The sequence below is a fragment of the Filicampus tigris genome, chromosome 10 (genome assembly GCF_054856515.1).
Source record: "Filicampus tigris isolate MCC_2025a chromosome 10, RoL_Ftig_1.0, whole genome shotgun sequence".
NCBI lineage: Eukaryota > Metazoa > Chordata > Actinopteri > Syngnathiformes > Syngnathidae > Filicampus > Filicampus tigris.
Window position 1 is genome coordinate 22,575,789 of NC_141226.1, and position 19,581 is coordinate 22,595,369.

General features: G+C 43.3%; 2 protein-coding genes across 2 annotated transcripts in view; one reads left to right on the top strand and one right to left on the bottom strand.

Moving 5' to 3' along the window:
* The window catches only part of pif1 (PIF1 5'-to-3' DNA helicase homolog (S. cerevisiae)), a 28,757-nt gene extending 10,904 nt beyond the window's left edge, over positions 1-17,853 (bottom strand). Inside the window, exon 1 of the mRNA XM_086042999.1 lies at positions 16,308-17,853. The gene's annotated coding sequence lies outside the window, so the exon portion shown is untranslated. The remainder of the gene's footprint in view (positions 1-16,307) is intronic.
* ptger4c (prostaglandin E receptor 4 (subtype EP4) c) lies at positions 13,863-18,754 on the top strand. The gene is made up of 3 exons (XM_086043000.1): positions 13,863-14,047; positions 14,168-15,014; positions 16,712-18,754. The coding sequence occupies exons 1-3, from the start codon at positions 13,899-13,901 to the stop codon at positions 17,291-17,293; spliced, it is 1,578 nt and encodes a 525-aa protein (XP_085899126.1). The 5' UTR covers positions 13,863-13,898; the 3' UTR covers positions 17,294-18,754.
* The last annotated feature ends 827 nt before the right edge of the window (positions 18,755-19,581 follow it).

Sequence of the window (19,581 nt, forward strand, 5' to 3'; positions counted from 1 at the left end):
AACATAAAGTTTATCTTGTGCCTTTTTAGTAACTATCACTGTACAGTAAACACACTATTCAGGTTTTATTGTTGTTTAAAGTAATTCAATGACAATGACATACAACTCAAGATTAATCCGGTTGGAATATTCCTGTTGGAAAAGGCACAAGTTGCAATTCCAGCGTTGCAGTTCATTCTACCACCAGCTGGTGACTCCAACATGGGTCTTGGAAGCCACTGCATGTGCATGACGTACAGATGGTGCATTTATAGTAAACAGTAAACTGATGGACAGCGTGCGCTATTACCCAAAACAGCACGTGACATTTCTACCTCTGAATCACAAGTTTTAATACTCTTTGTTCCAAGTAAACACACGCCAAAATTCCTCCGCCTGAAGCATTATTAGATGGAAAAGGAAAAATACACCTCATTTGTTTGACAGAGGCACGTCTTATGAATAGAGATCTTTCTTTCTTTCTTTCTTTCTTTCTTTCTTTCCTTCTTTCTACTTGGTGCTCACAGCATCAATTGCATTCGACGGCAACAAGCATTCGAACACATTTTCATTACTGCTGAGAGAGTGGGATGGTCTTTATTATCCCGATGGCAAAGAAGGAACACATATTTGCAAATTTCACCTCATTTCTACCACTCTAATCATTAGTGTGATATATATACGCTGGTGCCTCTATGGCGTCAGTGCGAATAATGCTTTTATGCAAGTTTTAGCATCACATTAGAATAATGCGGCAATAATGACTCATAAATCAGAGTGTTGGCCTTGAACGTCTGACAACATTTTGCCGTCCTCATAGATTTTTTTTTCTTTTTTTCGTAACTCTGTTCGAGCTCCAGACATGAGAATCCAAACTTCAATTTAGAACCCACCAACCCCCCTCCCCCCACTCACATGCACACACTAAAACACTGATATTGACTAATATTTCACACTGCATTAGACCCTACAGGTGCACAACCTCCTCCCAGTCTGATGGCTAATTATCCGTCGCTAGTTAATAGTGGGGAAAACAACAGCACACCAATGTATGCTTTGCTAGCCTAAACACTAGCAGAAGCGCTGACCTCCATTTGCAACCAAATCTGACTTTTGTATCAATTTATTTCCAGGGGTCTATTTCCCTCATTTCTGGTATTTCTCTTGGCTACACTGCTTCCAGTCCATACGTGTGGACGTTAGATTTATTTGTCTAATCAGATTTTCAGCCTCTGTGTGTTGCCATGACAATGTAATCTGCCCAAGGCCTTCAGAATCAATAGTGATGTAACTTCAACTATAAGAGCAATGGGACTGTTTCTTTACCGAATCAGATTTCAAATCCGTCCCCAAAGGGACCTGGACGACGGCGGCCTTTTTCTTTCTTTCCGATTGGTTGGTCAGTGCAAAACTTTGACGAGCCAAACGTCTGTAGAAAGTTGCAAATGCTAACACTGTTTTATTTTCGTCTTATTAGCTAAATATTGATTCCGAAGTGCCCGTACGTGCCGCCGTCGCTTGCCGCCGCGCATCGTTGTTGCGTCAACAAATCCCTTACGTTGCAGGGAACAAAAGTGAATTTTGCCGAGGACATCTGAAAAGTCGGTCTTGAAACAAGAGTCGTTTCTTGTATAGCGGCGAAGACGCACTTCTCAAATGCAATTTAATCTTTATACAACAGCGATGCTGCCCTCGGGGCAAAAACGTCAATTTCCTCAGTTTGTTTTGTGGAAGAGGCGACTGGTGGCGGTTAGCTGAGCATGACTCACATAACACACACAGTGTACACACTAGCCAACACATACTAAGCATTTGCCTCGACACGAAATGACAAAAAACAACTTCCTTCTTTGCTCGGTTCATTTGTATTTTCTAGAGATAGACCGACATGCTTTTTTCAGGGCCGATACCGAGTATTAGTAGTCAAGGAGGCCGACAACCGATATTTGGAGCCGATATTCATTTTCAGTAAAAAGAAAAATATTGGCATCAAAATCGAAAGAAAAATGTAATTTGTTGCAACATCTTTAAACATGTTTATTGAACAATGTTTCGGGTTTGCATAATGTTGATTTTTTTTTTTTTAAATGATTATTTCAAGACATTTTGGCCAAAAATTTCAGGGAGCACCCGATGATGTCAGCATGTCTTAAAAAGGATAAACGAAAACTTAAACAATAGCTCCATGTAATTTGCTACGATAAAATGTTAAACTTTCATATATCTTTGTTTTGATTTCCACGATTTATTATCGGCCAGCAGAGTTTTAAAAAAAGGCCGATTTGTCAAAAAGCCAAATATTGGTGCCAAATATCGGTCTACCTCTAGTATTTTCCCATTTTGCAGTTGATTTCTGCCGCGACAATGCAAAGCCCGATGCCAACATACCCTGACGAAAAGGCTCTTCTTTACGTTTCCAAATCGGCGTTTGCACGACTGAAGTCTCGCACTCGGATTTGCATATTGGATTCACCGGCGCTCGAGACCTCGCTGGTCTCATTTGCGCGCACAAACAACCTCGCTCGCAAGCCAAACGTCTTACGGGTTGCCTAAATTGGCATCATCCCAAACAGCACCCAGTAGATGCTACAATGTCGGCAGGAAATATCGGCTCATAACTTCCAGACTATAATAAAAGGTCGCATATGACTCACCGTCAGTGACACTGGCAAGGGAAGCGTCAACCTCAGTGCACCTTTACACTATTTTGCTCGGTAAGTAAAAGATTTGGTCCACATTCGGGGCATGGGGAGCAAGACGCAGGGTCGTGTTACCCGAAGGGGATGCCATTATGGCATTACGTCATCGCATTGAAGCCAACGTTCGTCTGAGACTTTGGAACGCACCTGAGTGCCATGCGCACATACAATGACAGTGAGTCAGGTTGTTATTGAGGCTTTGGATGCGCGTGGGAGGAGGCAAAAGCCTTGAGACAAGGCTGAAGAAAACGAGCGGCTTTCCGCACTGGAATCGGGCCGTCGGTGAGACGGGAAGATAGCAAGGCAGAGGCTCACGCGCTTCGACTCGGCCCGCATTTGCATACGTGTCGTTTGGGATTGGGAAAAGTGGCGGCGCGTCTGCCGCTTTGTACATGTGCTTTGACCTTCCAAATATGTGCTTGATGAGGGAGGCGGCTAGATGAGCGTGACTCCAATGTCCTATTTGCATAATTTTCCTCAAAAGCGGCAGAGAAAATGAATGGATGACGTTTTAAAGGTGCACGGCCGCTAAGGACGAGCACTAATGTCAAGTAAAATTCAAATGAGGCAGTAACGGCGGACCATTTTCCAATATTATTCAACAATTCAAATGATAAATGAAAAAAACGTCTGAAATTTGAAAAGGAAATCTCTGTGTGTAATCACCGCCGTCGTTTATTTTCCCGAGCTTTTTCATTTTCATTAACTTCCGCTACCAACCCGGGTTAAACTCAGCCCCTCCCCTAAATGCAGCAATCTTACAACGCTCGAGGTGTAGCCCACCGAGATACTTCCTTGACAATTTTGTTTTTGTGCCATCGTAGCTCAGAAAGCACAAAAAGTGTAGTTTACACTTGAGCTCTGTTTTTCTTTCTTTCTTTCCTTTTTTGATTAGGGTCTCACAAGGTGTGCCACTCCAGCAATTACAGGGTACCGAGAGGTTTCACTCTCCGTACTGCCATATGACAACCGACTGTCCCCCTGTGGAAATTTTGTCACACAAAGCTTCACCCGTCGCATCGAGCCTTTTCATTAACGCTGATGGTCCACCCAAACAAATGGTGGTGTGTCAAAACTTTGAAAACAGAGCCAGCGTGAAAAAAACAAAACAAAACAATAATCCGTCTTAATTTGAGCATTTTCCCCCCACCTTGCGATCAAAGTCAGCAAAGGCCACATGATTATCCGATGCCTCTAAAAGATGATCCCAACTGATTATTTTGTGGCGCGAGGTGCGTTAAGATCTTTCCCTTTTCCTGTTTCGAAAACATTCATTCTCATTTCGATCCGCAATATTTACGTTCCGAAATACTCGTGCGCGGTCTACACCGATCCATGGACTCAAAATGTGATGTGAGACTGAACGCTGACCAATCAGGAAGTGATGTTCAGCTTGCGCTGATCAGTGTTTGTTGAGGAGGAGCCAAGCGTAGCCCGGGTGGTTACTGGAGAGTCTTTACCACCGAAAAACATTTTTACGCGATGAAAAAGCTCAAGCTAACAAATTATGGCGATCGCTACTATTGTTCTTGTTGAGTTTCTTCTTCTTCTTTGTATTTTCTAGCAGTCCGGACGCCCTCTGTGCTATCAGTCTTGGTACTATGACAGATGTCATTTTTTTTTGGGGGGGGGGCGACACTCACACTTGATGGTGGCGAAAAAAGTCACTTATTGTCATGTCTGTTTTGGTGATATTACACGCGCCAAATGATTTGTGAACCATCGACTACTTTGATTTGCAACAAATCACCGCGCCCGAGGAAAAACAACCAAGCGGAGAGCGGGCGATTAGTGAAGTGAGGCTGGATGTTAACCTCGCCCCAAGTTTTGACACCGCAAACGTCCCCTTTAAGATGCCACGTGTGAGTGCAGTGATGATACAACCAAAATTCATTCAAGTGTCGGTCACCTTTCGATTCAGATTCGATTTAAAGGAGATCGAATGTTTACTTCTGGACCGATGTGATTATCAACAATGCTGCCATGGCGAAAACTGAACACTGCTTTGCTTCCAAACCTAAATGAAATGTGCCACTCATTGGCTTGACTACTCAGCACAGCATTAAAAGGAACGTTTTTTTTTGTTTTTTTTTTCTTCCCCATTTGTTGATTTCCTAAACATGAGCTGTCACCGATCCTGAAGGCAGCTTTGTGACATTTTCATGTAAAACGCTCCATCAGCTGAAATAATTGGCCCAAAGCTCTAGAATAAAATAAATAATAATACACTCATCTTTAATTAGTGACAAGCCACTCCAAAGCACAATGAGCAGACAGAACGACAAGGCAGCGGTCTAAATGTTATCTTACAATGTTTTTCTCCACCGCGGCTCATTAGCGGCCGCGTGGCAGCTCACGGCTCTGCACGCCGACTCTGTCGAACCGGGGCAACTGCTCTCATTATGCAAGCCAATTAGGACGTGACTTCCGTGCCCTCGCAAACTCATGAACTGTGTGTCTACAAGCATAAGAGGAAAGTGACGTCGCACGTACGTCCGGGCGGCAATTGCTTTGATGTTCGCACTGGGAAACAAGCCAAGTCATTTAGCCCGGGGGCAGATCCAAGCCTGGAGTGGGCTATCTGGACGTCCTGGTAAATTCCCGGTGGGCTGCCGTGGGTCAGCTATTTCGACCCGTGGGTTCCGTTTAAAATCAGCATATAAAAGTGCTTTCGGTAAACCTATATAGCAAGGACCAGAGGGACTAACATGGAGGAGTCCCTCTCTCTCTTTCTCTCAAAAAATACATTTTCAGTTTTTTGGATTGTGCTACTTATGACTTATGACTTACTTTGTCATGGTTTTACCTCAGCCCGACAGTAACCAATCACTTTTCTGGCACCGGCGAGTGTCCCGGCACCAAACATTATGAAATGGTCTATTATTAACCCATTATGGACGGGAGCGCATAACCGCGTTTCGACCACTAGAGCCGGGAGCGCTGTTGCGTCTTTCTACCTTTAAGTCCGGGAGAGCGGATACGTCCGTGTCTTTTCTTAATCCGATTCTCCGGGCTTGACGTTGGTCATCGGTGCATCTTTTAGTGCTGACCTCCCACACACTCCCAACCTCATCAGGATTCAACCACCCCCCCCCCCCCCCACCACCCTCCTACTGCTCTTTCTTGCATAAAATAACTTTTCATTAGACCCGGTGAAATCGGATGTGCCTTTTGCCACCTACTCTTCATGAAGTGCAATCCGATCGTGCATCCCACTTTCTAAAATGTTCATAATGTCATTCGGCCTCTGAGCAGGAACGCAGGACATAATGTGATTTATTCCCCTCGCTGGTTCAGTATTCAACACATTGGGATCGCGTGTAACTAATCCTCAAAAAGGAGCAAGTGGGCAACACAATAGCAGAGAGTACTCCAGCGCAGCGGATTAATATTATTTGAGGATTCCGCCAAGGGAAAGAGGAAACGACAATATTACTTCTTGGTGTCGTATTAGTAATACTTGAGGGGAATAAGATGCCGCCGACTACCTTGAATTTCACGCAAGCACCTTTGTAAAGACCGGCTTGAAATGTGATCCGCAACTAAGTCTTTTGTATTACAATAAAACAGGGGTGACCAAGTGTGGTCCCCGAGATCCCCCGTATGGCGTATTTTCATCATTAACTTAAGATGGAAAGGGGCTCTCGAGGACCAGACTGCCTCCTTGAAAACCGGCAATAATTATAGAAAAAAAAGGAATGGATACCAAGAAATTATTTGCTAACATTGTGTAAACAGGAAGAAACTCGCCTCCCACACTCTGAAAACAGTTGGATTAAAAATAACACAATTTTGGGTCAAAAATGGGCCGATCCACAATTTGGGTCAATTTGAGCCAACTTTCTTGGTTGTTTTTGCAGAAAACAACCCCAAAAATGGGTAGTTTGTTTGTACTAAACAACCCCCCAAAAATGGGTTGTTTTGTACAAAACAATGCAAGAAAGTGGGTCAAATTGAGCCAATTTGTGTGTCGGTCCATTTATGACCCCAAATTGTGTTATTTTTAACCCAACTGTTTTTAGAGTGCAGGCACACACAGACACTTCAGTCTGCACAAGCCGAGTAAACTTTTAGGTCCACGGGATTAAACGATTCATGTCAAGGTTCAAAAAGGGAGGAAAGTCATACTTTAAACATTATTCTCATACACTCTAAAAACAATTGGGTTAAAAATAACACCGTTTGGGGTCAAAAATGGACCGATCCACGAATTGGGTCAATTTGACCCACATATGCGTGTCGTTTTGTACAAAACCAACCGATTTCTCGGGTGGTTTTGTACAAAATTTTGTGGGTTGTTCTCTACAAAAACAACACAGAAAGTTGACCCAAAATAGTGGATCGGCCCATTTTTGACCCCAAATTGTGTTATTTTTAACCCAACTGTTATTAGAGCGTAATATTATGCTTTGATTGTGTAGGAAAAAAAATACTCAATTCGCCTGTTCTCAATTCCCTCACATGAATAAATGAAGCTAAGATGAGTAACTCATTTATTACGTTTTTGTCTGTATCATTATTCGAGAAAAGGAATTAGAACGCATCATTAGATCAGCAGCAGTTAACTTCTTTTTACACTTACGTGAGCTTTTTTTGTTCATTTTAATTTCATTCGCGCCGCAGTTACTTGCTCCGGGAAAAATATGTGCACATTGGAGACAATATTGTTGCGTGTCTTGTATCGCAAGGCGTCCCTTTAAGTTCAAATCAGTTATGTGATGGTATAAAATGAACATCGTATCTGATCGATTGTAAATCTCAATCCCACTGAGCGGCTGTATCGTTTTGTCATCGATGTGGCTCATTAACTCGGTGCCTTGCACGATCGAAAACGGCTCATATTCTGCGGCCGCACGGCACACAGCTGTGCAGTATCGGGAGTAATCGTCTAAAATGAATGCCGGAATCTATCTATCATTTTTTTTTTTTTTTTTTTCTTCTTTCTTTAGCTCCGAGGGACACATACAACCTTGCCGATCAACTCGACAACACCGCCGTACGGCAAGCGGCGAGCATAAGACTGATCACCGTACGACTTGAAGCCTTTCGGAAGAAATTGGTGAAATTAGTGGGGGGGGGGGGGGCGGGGGGGAAAGGCTTGCGGAGGATGATGAAAAGAGAGAAAGAGATAAATGAGAGCGGAGGGGAGATTGGAGCGGCTGAGGTAATGGGCTTGGCGGACTGCGGTAGAAGGAGCGGCGTGATTGGGCTGTCGACTGCGGGAAAGCGGCGATGCAGCAAGATGAAAAGCGGGAGAGGACCGCGTCACTGTGGTGGCGGGCTACGTATGCGACCACGTCAAGAGTTTCGCAGCGTCGCCGGCGAGTTGAAGGGCACCCACATGGCGCCATGACACATCTAATACAATCACCGGGGGGGAGAAAAGAAACGTTAGTTAGTTAGTCACCCTGTTGGATGATGATGGATATATTATGACATTAGTCTAGACTTGTGTGACCCAATAGTAGTCCGACTCACTGACCGTTTTAGTTTTGTTTGAAAAATATGTGCCTTTGCATTTTCTACCATGCACACAGTTGGGTTAAAAAATAACACAATTTGGGGTAAAACAAAAAAAACAAAAAAAATGGACCAATCCACAAATTGGGTGAATTTGACCCACCTTCTTGCATTGTTTTGTACAAAACTGCCCGTTTTTTTTTTTTAAAGTTGGGTCAAATTGACCCAAGGATTGGATCGGTTCTTTTTTGACCTAAAATAGTGTTCTTTTTAACCCAACTAAGTGTGTTAACTCATTCCCGGGCAGTCAAAAGAGAATTCTCCATATTGCCAGCCGTTCGAGAGCATTGTGATCGATCTTTCAAGAGCCGCACATTTTTGCGTTCTGTGGCAACCCAAGCAGGAAACGTAACACTGTCACCAGGACAAAATTGGTTGTTTCTAGCTCTTTTTGTTCTTTTGTAATCAGCATTAGAACTTGGGGTTGGTTTCACCAAAAGCGCCTGTTTTTTGACCAAAAAGGGGAGAAAACAAGATTTGGGTGAAAAGAAACACGGCAAGCAGAACAGCGACTTCGGTATCAATATTTTTTTGGGCCTTTGTGATATCTTGAACCATGAAACGGGGGTCACCAACTCTTGTGCAGCCGAGAGCTACTTGGCTACTAGTTAGTGCGAAGGGCTAACAGTCTGATACACAAATTGCTGAAATTATGCTTAATCATATGTCGTTGTTATTATACCATTCTTGATATTGTCAAATGACCTCTTATACAAATTTCCTTGAAAATCACAATGCCCCATCACTGGTCAGCTTTTCTTTTTTTTTTTTTTTGGGAAACTTTGCTCGTGAAAGTCGGCCAAAGTTTGCAGTCGGAATCGCTAACGGACGCTCCGGATTAGAGCCGAAATGGGCAAGACGAGATCGGTCTAACGAAAAAACGAGTTTAAAAAAAAATGTTTTGTGATAAAAAAAAAAACAAAAAAAAACGTCTAAAATACGGGGAAACCGTACAAGTCGACAGCTATGCAAAGGGGACAAGCTCGGGAAAGACGATGGGCGACACGTGCCTCCCGTTTGTTCTTGGTTCGGCGCTCTAAGGCGATATTGAAGCAAAATCTGATTGGGAATCGCCACGGTTGGCACGAGACGGCTTCGGTGACGTTCATGCACGTAACGGCGAGCCAAGAATTCCTCGTTGGCGGCTCTGCTCAGGGTGAGTTCGTCAAATGTGTATTTGTGTTCAGGGAGTGAGAGAAAGAGAGAGAGAGAGAGAGAGAGAGAGACTACTGTATATGTGGCCATCAACGCCACTGACGTCTCTGTGTCATTAGAGCAGAGAGGGCCGACAAATTGACAAACACTCCGTGGAGGGATTCTCTCGGCCTCGTCTTCCCCCGTCATAGCTGAGGAGGAATCCACTTAGGCAGACAGAGACGGAGCGCCTCGGCCACCGCCACCATCGATCAGATCATTCCTCCATTTCATATGACGAATTCTTTCATTTCCACAGATTCGATTTTGATGTTCACCGTGCTGTAGCTCCCAGGTGTGTGTGTGTGTGTGTGTGTGTGTGTGTGTCTGTGTTTGCTCACTCTATTTCTTTGTCCAGGTGCAGTGTAAATTGAACACACAATTTCATATCTGGCACAGCAGAGGGTTTCACAAGTTCACGATAAGAGCATTGGAAAGGAGCCCTCTGAAAGGGGCCAAAATGTTTTATCCGACACAGAAATGAGGGCCTGATGAATTTTCGAGATACGATACTGCTGTACTGAGAAGCCCGAAAGAGGAGCTGAGTCTCAAGTACAGTAGAAGATGTCCTATACTGCCTCCAGGTGGCTAAGGCAGTAGCTTTGTCTTAATTGCCGTCAACTATGTTTTTAAAAAAAAAAAATGAGAATGGGTGGAGAAAAATCTTGGCCAACTTTCATCATAAACTGGGAAATTGTCAACAAAAAACAACAATAGCCGTCAGATGGCAGCATGGGAACTCTTTTGCATGAGCTCACCATGTTTGACAACAACGTATAAGCTTCTAAAATATGGCTGTTACAAGCAGATCAAAGTGTTGGATACGTTAAATGTACTAAAGGGTGTCACAAAAGAGAGGAAAGATGACGGGGATTTAAATTCGGAAGTAGAAGCGATGACACAATGTACGCACACACACATGCGTGGCACGCATGCATGCACACACACTGCTAAATACTACTACGACTAAATAGCGTGCAATTAGTTTGTAAATTGTAAAATGGAATCTATGCGTGTTATCTGCATCCATGCACCACAGTGCCCCCCTGTGGCCAAGGCAGTCACAAAGGAAGCAGCACATACCTCCCAGGCAGCTGGAAAAGGATTATTCTGCTTCTGTAAGAAGTGTTATACTTAAGTGGAATTTCGACTTTGCTCAAAAATTGATTTGACGTGACTGCTTTTAAGGGTCATTTCTTCCAGATAATGACATTCTGAAAAATTGCACCAAAAGTGCATGTGAAAATCCTCTGTAACGTCTGCTAACAACCCAGGTTAAACCTAAGCTCCTACCCAACATGCAAAATTCTGAGAATAGACAAGACGTATCACTAAAACATACTTCCTTGACACCAATCTCTACTTTCTTGATATCCGTATTGTGGCATTTTGGGCATTGCAGAAAGAGTCTAGCAACTGGATGCCGCCACAAATGCAGCTCATTATTGTAATTTTTAGAAAGTACAACAAAACACTTTTCCAAAGCGGGGGGGGGGGGGTGTACTCACACCAAGGATACAACACTAAGAATAATGTCAATATTTTGAGCTGAGCAAAGTCTTGAAATGAACAACCCAGGAAGCGAAGCCACTATGTCAATGGCTGTGCAATCACAAGTTCAATAAATCCTAAGCAAATACAGTTCGGCTGCTCATTTATCACCGATTGTTAATCGCTATGGCAACAGATTGTATTAAGAGGGGGATGGAGCAGTGAAACAAGACCTATACCCGAGCGCCCATTTGCCATTATTCTCCTCGGCTGATCTCAAGGGGGACACAAAATAAGAGTCTAAGGCTCATTTCCCCGGACGTGCCCGTGCTTGATGCTGTGTCGCACGCACTCATTAACCGCATTAGTCTTCATGTTGCCACAATCCAACGATGGACACACGGAGAAAGAGTACACTTTGGCTAGTTAGGTGCACCGACAGGGAATCGAACCGTGGGAATTCGCTACAATTTCGTTCATTCATTCATTCGCGTCCTAACCCGACGCATGGCAAAGGTTCCGTTTTCAATATGGGCAAAGTACGGGCAAAATATGCGCTCTTAACAACAACAACAACAACAAAGGGTTTGAATTGCAAACAATAAAGCAAGCGCATACCGTATTTTTTTTTGCCAACGCACAAAAAAAAAATTGCCATTCAAGTCGGCACAAAACTGCTGAACAAGAAATTGACATGAAGTGCAAGAACTGATTTGGTCAAAACGTTTTCACAAAAACCAACTCGCTCTTAAATATTATTGAGGCGCTATGTTTGTTCTACATCTCATTCCATTCTGCAAAAAAATAAATAAATAAATAAAAAATGATTGCGCCTACTCCTGTTGTAATATAGGACAGTACAAGACCCAGTGTAACAAATACATGTCTGCCATCTAGTGGTGATTGCTGATACAACAACTTAAAACTACAGTCGACCCCTGCATATTTGCATTTCGGCACCCGCAGATTTGCTGATGTAATTTTTTTCACATTTGGGATCTTTACCGTTTTTTTTATTTTTCATTTTACACCTCTTCTTTGCGGTGCCTCCCAAATTTAGAAATGTGATTTATTTTCACGTTATAAGGACTAAAATCATCATCCTAATTGCATGATTGGCCAAGACTTTTTTTAACACTGTTACCAAATCAAAAAAACAAACCAAAAAGAAAAAAAAAAAAAATAGTACCAACATCCTTACTAAAAATTGCTTTTCGCAAATGCTGAAACTGTGCATCATATTACAGCGTTTTACAATACTATCAATTATATATTTTTAGGAATAAAACCATCTGATTTTTGATGAACTGCAACATTATGAACGTTAAATGAGGAGGGACTCGGCGTAAGACGTTTGTTTGACGACCACCGGTATTAACAGTCGACTGGATGGCCGAGATCCTTCAAAGTCAAAGCACGAGCAACACGCGCACAAAAAAAAAACTTCATACGCCAGAAAAGGTCTTTTGTGCCGCAAATTTCAGGCTTTTGTTTCCATTCACTTCGATAGTTACACTTCAGTGAATACAACATGTCACGCTCTTTTATCAGTCAGACAGCCGCATGTTCAATTGTTCTTCCCCCAAATTTTTTGCACGGATTTAATCTCTTGTTTCAAATGAGTTTAAACCCATTGCCGTGTGAAATTGTGCTTTAAGCTTTCCACGTGTCTTTTTTTTTTTTTTTCATAAAGCCTTCAAACCTTCAGTTTTCTGCAACTAGCAGATAACAATAATAATAATTATTACTATTATTATAATTATAATAATCACAACACAGGGGTCAAACTCAGTCGATGAAAGAATAAGTGCAAGTTAGGTTTTAAAAGGCCTTTCAGATGTCAAAACTGTTTTTTTTTTTTGTTTTTTTTTAAATAAAGTCTGAGTTATGAACATTTAATGATGACTAATGGGTTTTTAGAGCGAGGCAAAATTTGAAGCCGACCTTGGTGGTGCCAGACACTCCTCCCGGGCCTTTTGGAAAATCAAATCGTTTTTTTTTTAAATCCACAAAAATCAAGTCATCAGGAATTAAATGAGTTGCCGGTATGACTAAACGGGCGCAGGTAGACGGGGGCGTTTGCACCGTTGAGGGAGTGAACACCGCCGACTTGCTATGCAATGCAGGCGGCTGCCCTCATTCTCCTTAAATTCGGCGCAGAGTTTTGGCGCGCAGTCGACTCGGCAGAAGGACTCGGTGGCGTCCATTTTCGGAGATGAGCGCGCGCAAAGTACATTTAAAAGAAACTGCGAGAAGCTCTCCATCCGCAGATGTAAAGTTGGCCACTGTGGAGTGGGCACTTGGAGACAGCCTTGCACCCCCGATCGTTCGTCCACGTGTGAGCCCGCCCCCTTCCTCCACATTCTCGTCCATAGTTGTGCCTCAGTCAATGGGGTGCGTTCAAAAACATTTGATCATAATTTCTCCAATGAATTGGTTTCTACAACGATTCAGAGGGATTGACACACACTGTTGTCCTATTTATGAAATATGACATCCACCACATGTCAACGGAAGGCAGAATCTGTCTACCTATGCCTCGACCACATCCACCAAAATCACGTCGCACCACCCGTACCACAACTTAGACCTGCTTTTAGCTGGTCTAAATTGTTACTTTTTGTCACCAAACTCTTGAGGTGCGCCAGGGGGGTGTAATTAAAAAAAAAAAAAAAAAAAAAAAAAAAATGATGCGTCCACTTTTAAACTATTTTACAAAAATGGGGGCCAACGGACGATAATACCGCAGCTTGGCTTACCTTTTAGCTTCGACGTGATAGCAGCTTCTGGTCAGGTGGCAGAATAATCTAAATAGATGTGAATGGTTGTTTTTCTGTCTGTTTGTCTTTACTATATGTCCCCTGTAAATGTGTCAGCCGAGTTGCATATGTTTTGGGTTTTTTTTTCCCTTCTCGTGTTTATTGTCGTATCCTCAGTGCGTGAATAATATTCATGGCCCCTCTGCCCAGTTGTGATAAATGCTTCGCAGTTAACGATTTGACTCGACTTGCAGAAATGAGATCCACCGGGAGCGGATGGAGCTCGCATGCAGCCCGCATGCACGTCACAGTCCTGACATCAGCACTGAGCTTAAATACCCCGCACAGAAGAGGAGCGTGCACGCGTAAGCAAGCGCACCTCCATGCGGGATCAAAACACTTGAAGTGAGCAGCAAGTCGCCCCCGATGCTCTTTGCGATTTTTCTTTACTTTGGGGATGCCATGCCGCAAAGGCGAAACTAAAAACTGTTTCGCCCCGTTTGTTGTTGTTTATTGTTTCCGAAGGATGATCAACGACACGGCAGCGTTGGACGCGAACGGATCGGAGCCGGCTCTCTCCCTGGGGCACAACCACAGCGCCTTCCCCACGCTGAGGCTCGAATCGCGCTCACTGGTCACCTCGGCCACCATGTTCGCCGTGGGCGTCCTGGGGAACGTGATCGCCATCGTGGTGCTGTGCGTCTCCAAGAAGGAGCAGAAGGAGACCACCTTCTACACGCTGGTGTGCGGCATGGCCATCACGGACCTCCTGGGGACGTGCTTCACCAGCCCGGTGGTGATCGCCACCTACGTGGCCAGCCGGTGGCCCGGTGGAGCTCTCCTGTGTCACTTCTTCTCCTTCTCCATGCTCTTCTTTGGCTCGGCCGGCATGTCCATCCTGTGCGCCATGGCCGTGGAGAGATACCTGGCCATCAATCACGCCTACTTCTACTCGCAGCACATAGACAGGACCATGGCGCGCTTCGCCCTGCTCGCAGTCTACCTGGCCAACATGGTCCTGTGCGTCATGCCCAGTTTCGGCTTCGGCCAGCATGTTCGACACTTCCCGGGAACTTGGTGCTTCCTCGACTGGAGGGCGACGGATCCTCTGGGTGCCTGCTACTCGTTCCTCTACGGCGGGGTGATGCTGCTGCTCATCGCCGGCACGGTGCTGTGCAACCTGGCCGTGTGCAAGTCGCTGGTGGGTATGAACCAGAGGACCGGGATCGTCCGGGCAGAGACGTGCGAGCAGGGCGGCTCCAGGAGACGCTTCCCCCGGCTGCAGTCGGTGTCCTCGGCGGCGGAGATCCAAATGTTCTGGCTGCTCGTTTTCATGACCATCGTTTTCCTGGTGTGCTCCATCCCGCTCGTGGTAAGCCCTTCCCAGACACTTTTCGGGTGTTTCTTTTTCAGAAAATGAGTACGATGGGAGTGCTTCTCGACTTTTGACTTAAGGCACACATTTTACAGTCGAAAAATCCCACAGGAACCCCCCCCCCAAAAAAAAAATGTCAGGAAACAAGTATGAATATGAAAATAATCATCTCGCATTTATTTACTCCCAAATTAACTTGTGTTGAATATGAGCCTGTTCGCAGCGATATTCGCAGGAAGGCATGACTTACATCTGTTGTAAGAACGGCAACAGGTGGATACGCAGGTCAATGTTAGACATTCTGCCATCTAGTGGCTGACTCGCTTGCATAGATAGAAGAACAAGGAGTTCTTGTAGTTAATTGATTGTAGTTGTGATTGTAGTTAATAATAATATTTTCTGACAATATAAAGTTGAAAATTGGATAGTGTCCTGCGGTATCCCTGATGATCCCCTTCTGGTTGGGGATGGCATGCAGTGTCTTACTGAGCCATCTGGTGTGTTTAATGACAATGGGAAATATGGGGAAGGTGGAAAAAGGTCACTTTTGTACTTGAGTTGAAGTCAAAATAGTTGTTTAAAACTGCTAAAAGTAAAAGTACAGATTCAACTCATGTACTCTATAGTAAAAGTACAGACATTGTGTGAACTCAAAATGTCAAGGTAACAAACCAATTTTAAAAAGTTGGGCAATTCAACTAAACGTTTTAAGTTTCGCTGTTGTGAAAATTCGCTTTCCTGCATTTCTCAACAAAGAAATACGAGTTTACAGAACTGTTGTCGCTTGTATTGCTGCCCCAATTTAAATATATACGAAAAAACAATTCAGTAAATTGTTTTGGTAGCAAACAACTTGCTTGCTTTGTTGTACTACCTACCATCGTAGCCATAAATTTCAATTTATATTTTAAAGTCGTTCCAACCTAAATTACTGTTTTAGCAAGAAAAAAAAAGTTGTTTTTTAAATGTTGACACAATAGAAAAAAACGTCTTTGCAATGCACATAGCAAAAAGTTCTATTAACTTGAATACTGTACTACTGAAGAAAAAAAAAAGTCACTGCTCAGTTTTTAATGCCAGCTTAATTCGGACATGACAATCAAGACTGACCTGGCAACTGAGTTCATACAATTTTTAAACAAGACACCAAACTACCCAAAGAGCTTTACAAAGCCTCACTTATTAGCCAACTTAATCTGTCGAACTGTTAAATACAGTGGGTGGCTGCGTGCTGCCGCTTTAACTCTTAAAACTCCATAAAGTTTTAATTTTAAATTTAAAATGGCTTACCTTAACCAGAATCCCATGTCACGTTGTAGCCAAAGATACAATCCTGGTGGATTAATGTACCTCGTAAATCCTTGTTTTACATGAAGCATTTTTATTCCAATCTGTCTTTAAATCCGAATAAATGTGTCCATGGTAAATGTAGCCAATGCTGCTGCTTCTTCTTTTTCAGATCTTTGGTGCATACCGCCACCTACAGTACAGGAAGCGAATTTCCAAATATAGTCAACGCAGTAGCGAAACATGACCAAAACCCGCTTCCGTCAGTGCTTAGTCTATCTTTTTTTAAAATATATATATATTTTTTTTTAGTTCGCCGTCATTCGTCAGCAAAACAGTCATCCGTCGGTGTCAGACTGACGAACCTTCCGTCATCACTGACGGCTGTCGTTCTCTTTGTGTCTCAGGTGAGAATCTTCGTGAATCAGCTTTACGACCCTGCTTATATTTCCGCCGGAGGGAAGCCCGACTACCGCAGCGACCTGCTGGCCATTCGCTTCGCCTCCTTCAACCCCATTTTGGACCCGTGGGTGTACATCCTGTGCCGGAAGAACTTGCTCTTGAAGGGCTGCGGGAAACTGAAGCGGGCGCTGAGCCGTGTGAAAGAAAGCAGCGGAGAGCATATCGGCTGGGTCGGAGGTCAGGACTCTCCTCCGTCTTTTAACACGAACGACACCAGCTACGCGTCGATACGCCGGAAAGACCCGGGGCAGCGAGCGGCCACCGGGGACAAGCCATCCTTTACCAACTTCGCCATGAGACACGCGTGGGACTACGACACAGCGCGGGTCAACTTCCACCCGTTCAGCGTGGAAGCGAGCGCGCTGCCCGAAGACGAACACGAAATCGAGGCTGATGAAAAGCAGCTGCGGGGCGAGTCCGTGAAGGCCTCGCAGGGACAGCCCACTTGCGCGCACGTCAGGACAGGCGAGATGGTTACGTGCACGTTTAGCACGCCGAGCTCCTGCCAGTCCGTGAAATGCCTCTAATGCAGTGTTTCCCAACCTTTACAGAGCCAAGGCACATATTTTACATTTGAAAAAAAAATGTCTTGACACACACACAAAATGATGATCGCATCTCAATTTACTCACAAATTCTATATCATTTTTTTACGATTGGCAACAGGTGGATAGAAAGATGAATTATGTATCTACTGCCATCTAGCGGGCGAGCATTTATTTGTTCTACCTGTCACTAGTTGCTGGCATTGATAGATGAACAACGATGCATTATTTGGAGTAAATAAAAAGTTGAATTGGACAATTTCCCAAGGCACTTCTGCTGATCTCCGATGACACACTAATGAGCCATGGCACAGTGGTTGGGAATCACTGAATCCTTTGAAGAAGTCTTCTGCAGCTTGCATGAATGAACCACTTTGACCATTCACGTAACACCTTATTCGGTAACTGGCACATTAATGACCTCCAATATAGGAGATGTACTAAAAGATTTTCAAAAAAAGGCCTCTGGTAATCCTAAAGGGCCTAAATGCAATTGTTTAATTCCAAGTGTTGATCTAAATTTTGCATATTGGCATGCTAATTATAAATCACTATGACCGACTCTCTGATAACCGTGACAGTAGAAAACTACCAACCAAACACATGTTAATCAACTTGTGTATTTGACAGCATGAAAAGTGGATCCATGCCTGTGCATGAAGGTGCTTGGTTCTTGTATCCTTCAGGGTAGTAGTCCCTCTGAGAAACTTGGACACTGTGAAAGAGGTGCGGGTGAAAAAAAAGAAAAAAAAAGAAAACGCATTTAATTTCTGTTCTAATTTCCAAGCAAGGAAATGTGTAAAAACACTATTTTTTTATACCCAATGGGTACAAACGAAACTTAACATGTACTGTATCAATTTGTGTGATGTTTGTGTATCAACACAGTGCATGATGATGTCGAGATGTATTTTTTTAAACGACATGCTGCTAACCTTCTCTGTGCCATAGAAAAGTGTTGAAGGCGGGGACGACTGAATGTATACAATTTGTCAGTCTTTTTTTTTTTTTTATCTAACTTGTAGTGTTTTGATAAATTCTAAAAAAAAAATTAAAAAAGGAGAGAAAAAAACGAGAGAAAGAAAAAGCTACTTCTATGACGTGCTAAAGCTACTTTTATGACGTGATGTTGAATATGTGCAAACAAAACGACACAAACCAGCTCACTGCCGAGGAAACGTTCCCAACATGTTCCCACTCGGCCACTAGATGGTGCTACATCACAAAAAGCCCATTCTGCTGACACGAGTAGTAAATGAAGTACTGTATAAAGAGCGTTATAAAAAATAATGAAATATGTTGATTAAAGACGATATGAATGTAAAATAAACGGGTGCAAATTGCCAAAGTGAAGTCTCCAAAGTTTGAACACAATATGCTCCATGATTTGGTTCAACCCAAATCCATTCCATTTTGTCCCATCCATCCAATGTATTTCCATGTTTTTCCTCATGAGGGTTGTGTGTGTGCTGCAACCTATCCCAGATGACACCCTGTTTAAATCTGATTGGTTAAAGGAAACAGACAGATTGCTAATATACTTGGAAATTATTCTGGAGGCCCAGGGCAGATTAGATTGACATGGCAACACAAAGAGGCTGAAATTTGATTGGACAAAAAAAAAAAAAAAAAAAAAAAAAAAGAAGAGGAACAGGTGAAACGTTATGAAAATTTGAGAACAGACTGCTGGGAATATATCCGTAGAATTTCATGAACCAAATCTGAAAACTTGGGTTGTTGCACTGTACTAATGCAGATAATACATGAGTCACTGAGATGAGGTGTGCTGTGTGCTCTCTGTACATACAATTTGTAACCCAAACTTTTTTTTTTTTTTTCAAGAATATGTTCCCAGCAGTCCCACTAGTTGAAACACGGCATTCTGATTCATATTGTGTTTGTGGAATATGAGTTAAGCAGCAAAATCCACCCTTTTTTAGCTGTCTCAGGCGGCGGCCATTTTGCCACTTGCTGTCCACTGAAAATGACATCACAACCGCTCAGGGAACGACCAATTGCGGCTTCAGAAAACAGGTCAGCCATGATGTCATTTTCAGTCGACACAAGTGACAAAATGGCCGCCCCCGGAGATGACAAAAAACGGGTGGATGAACACAAATGCAATAATTATCAGAATGCCTTGTTTCAACTTGTATACATATTCTTGAAAAAAAATACGCTTGGGTTGACTTCATTAAGAGACTCATGTGTACATATGGAATTATAATTCCATTGTAGTTGTTCAAGTCGGTGACTCAGTGTTCTGTTCA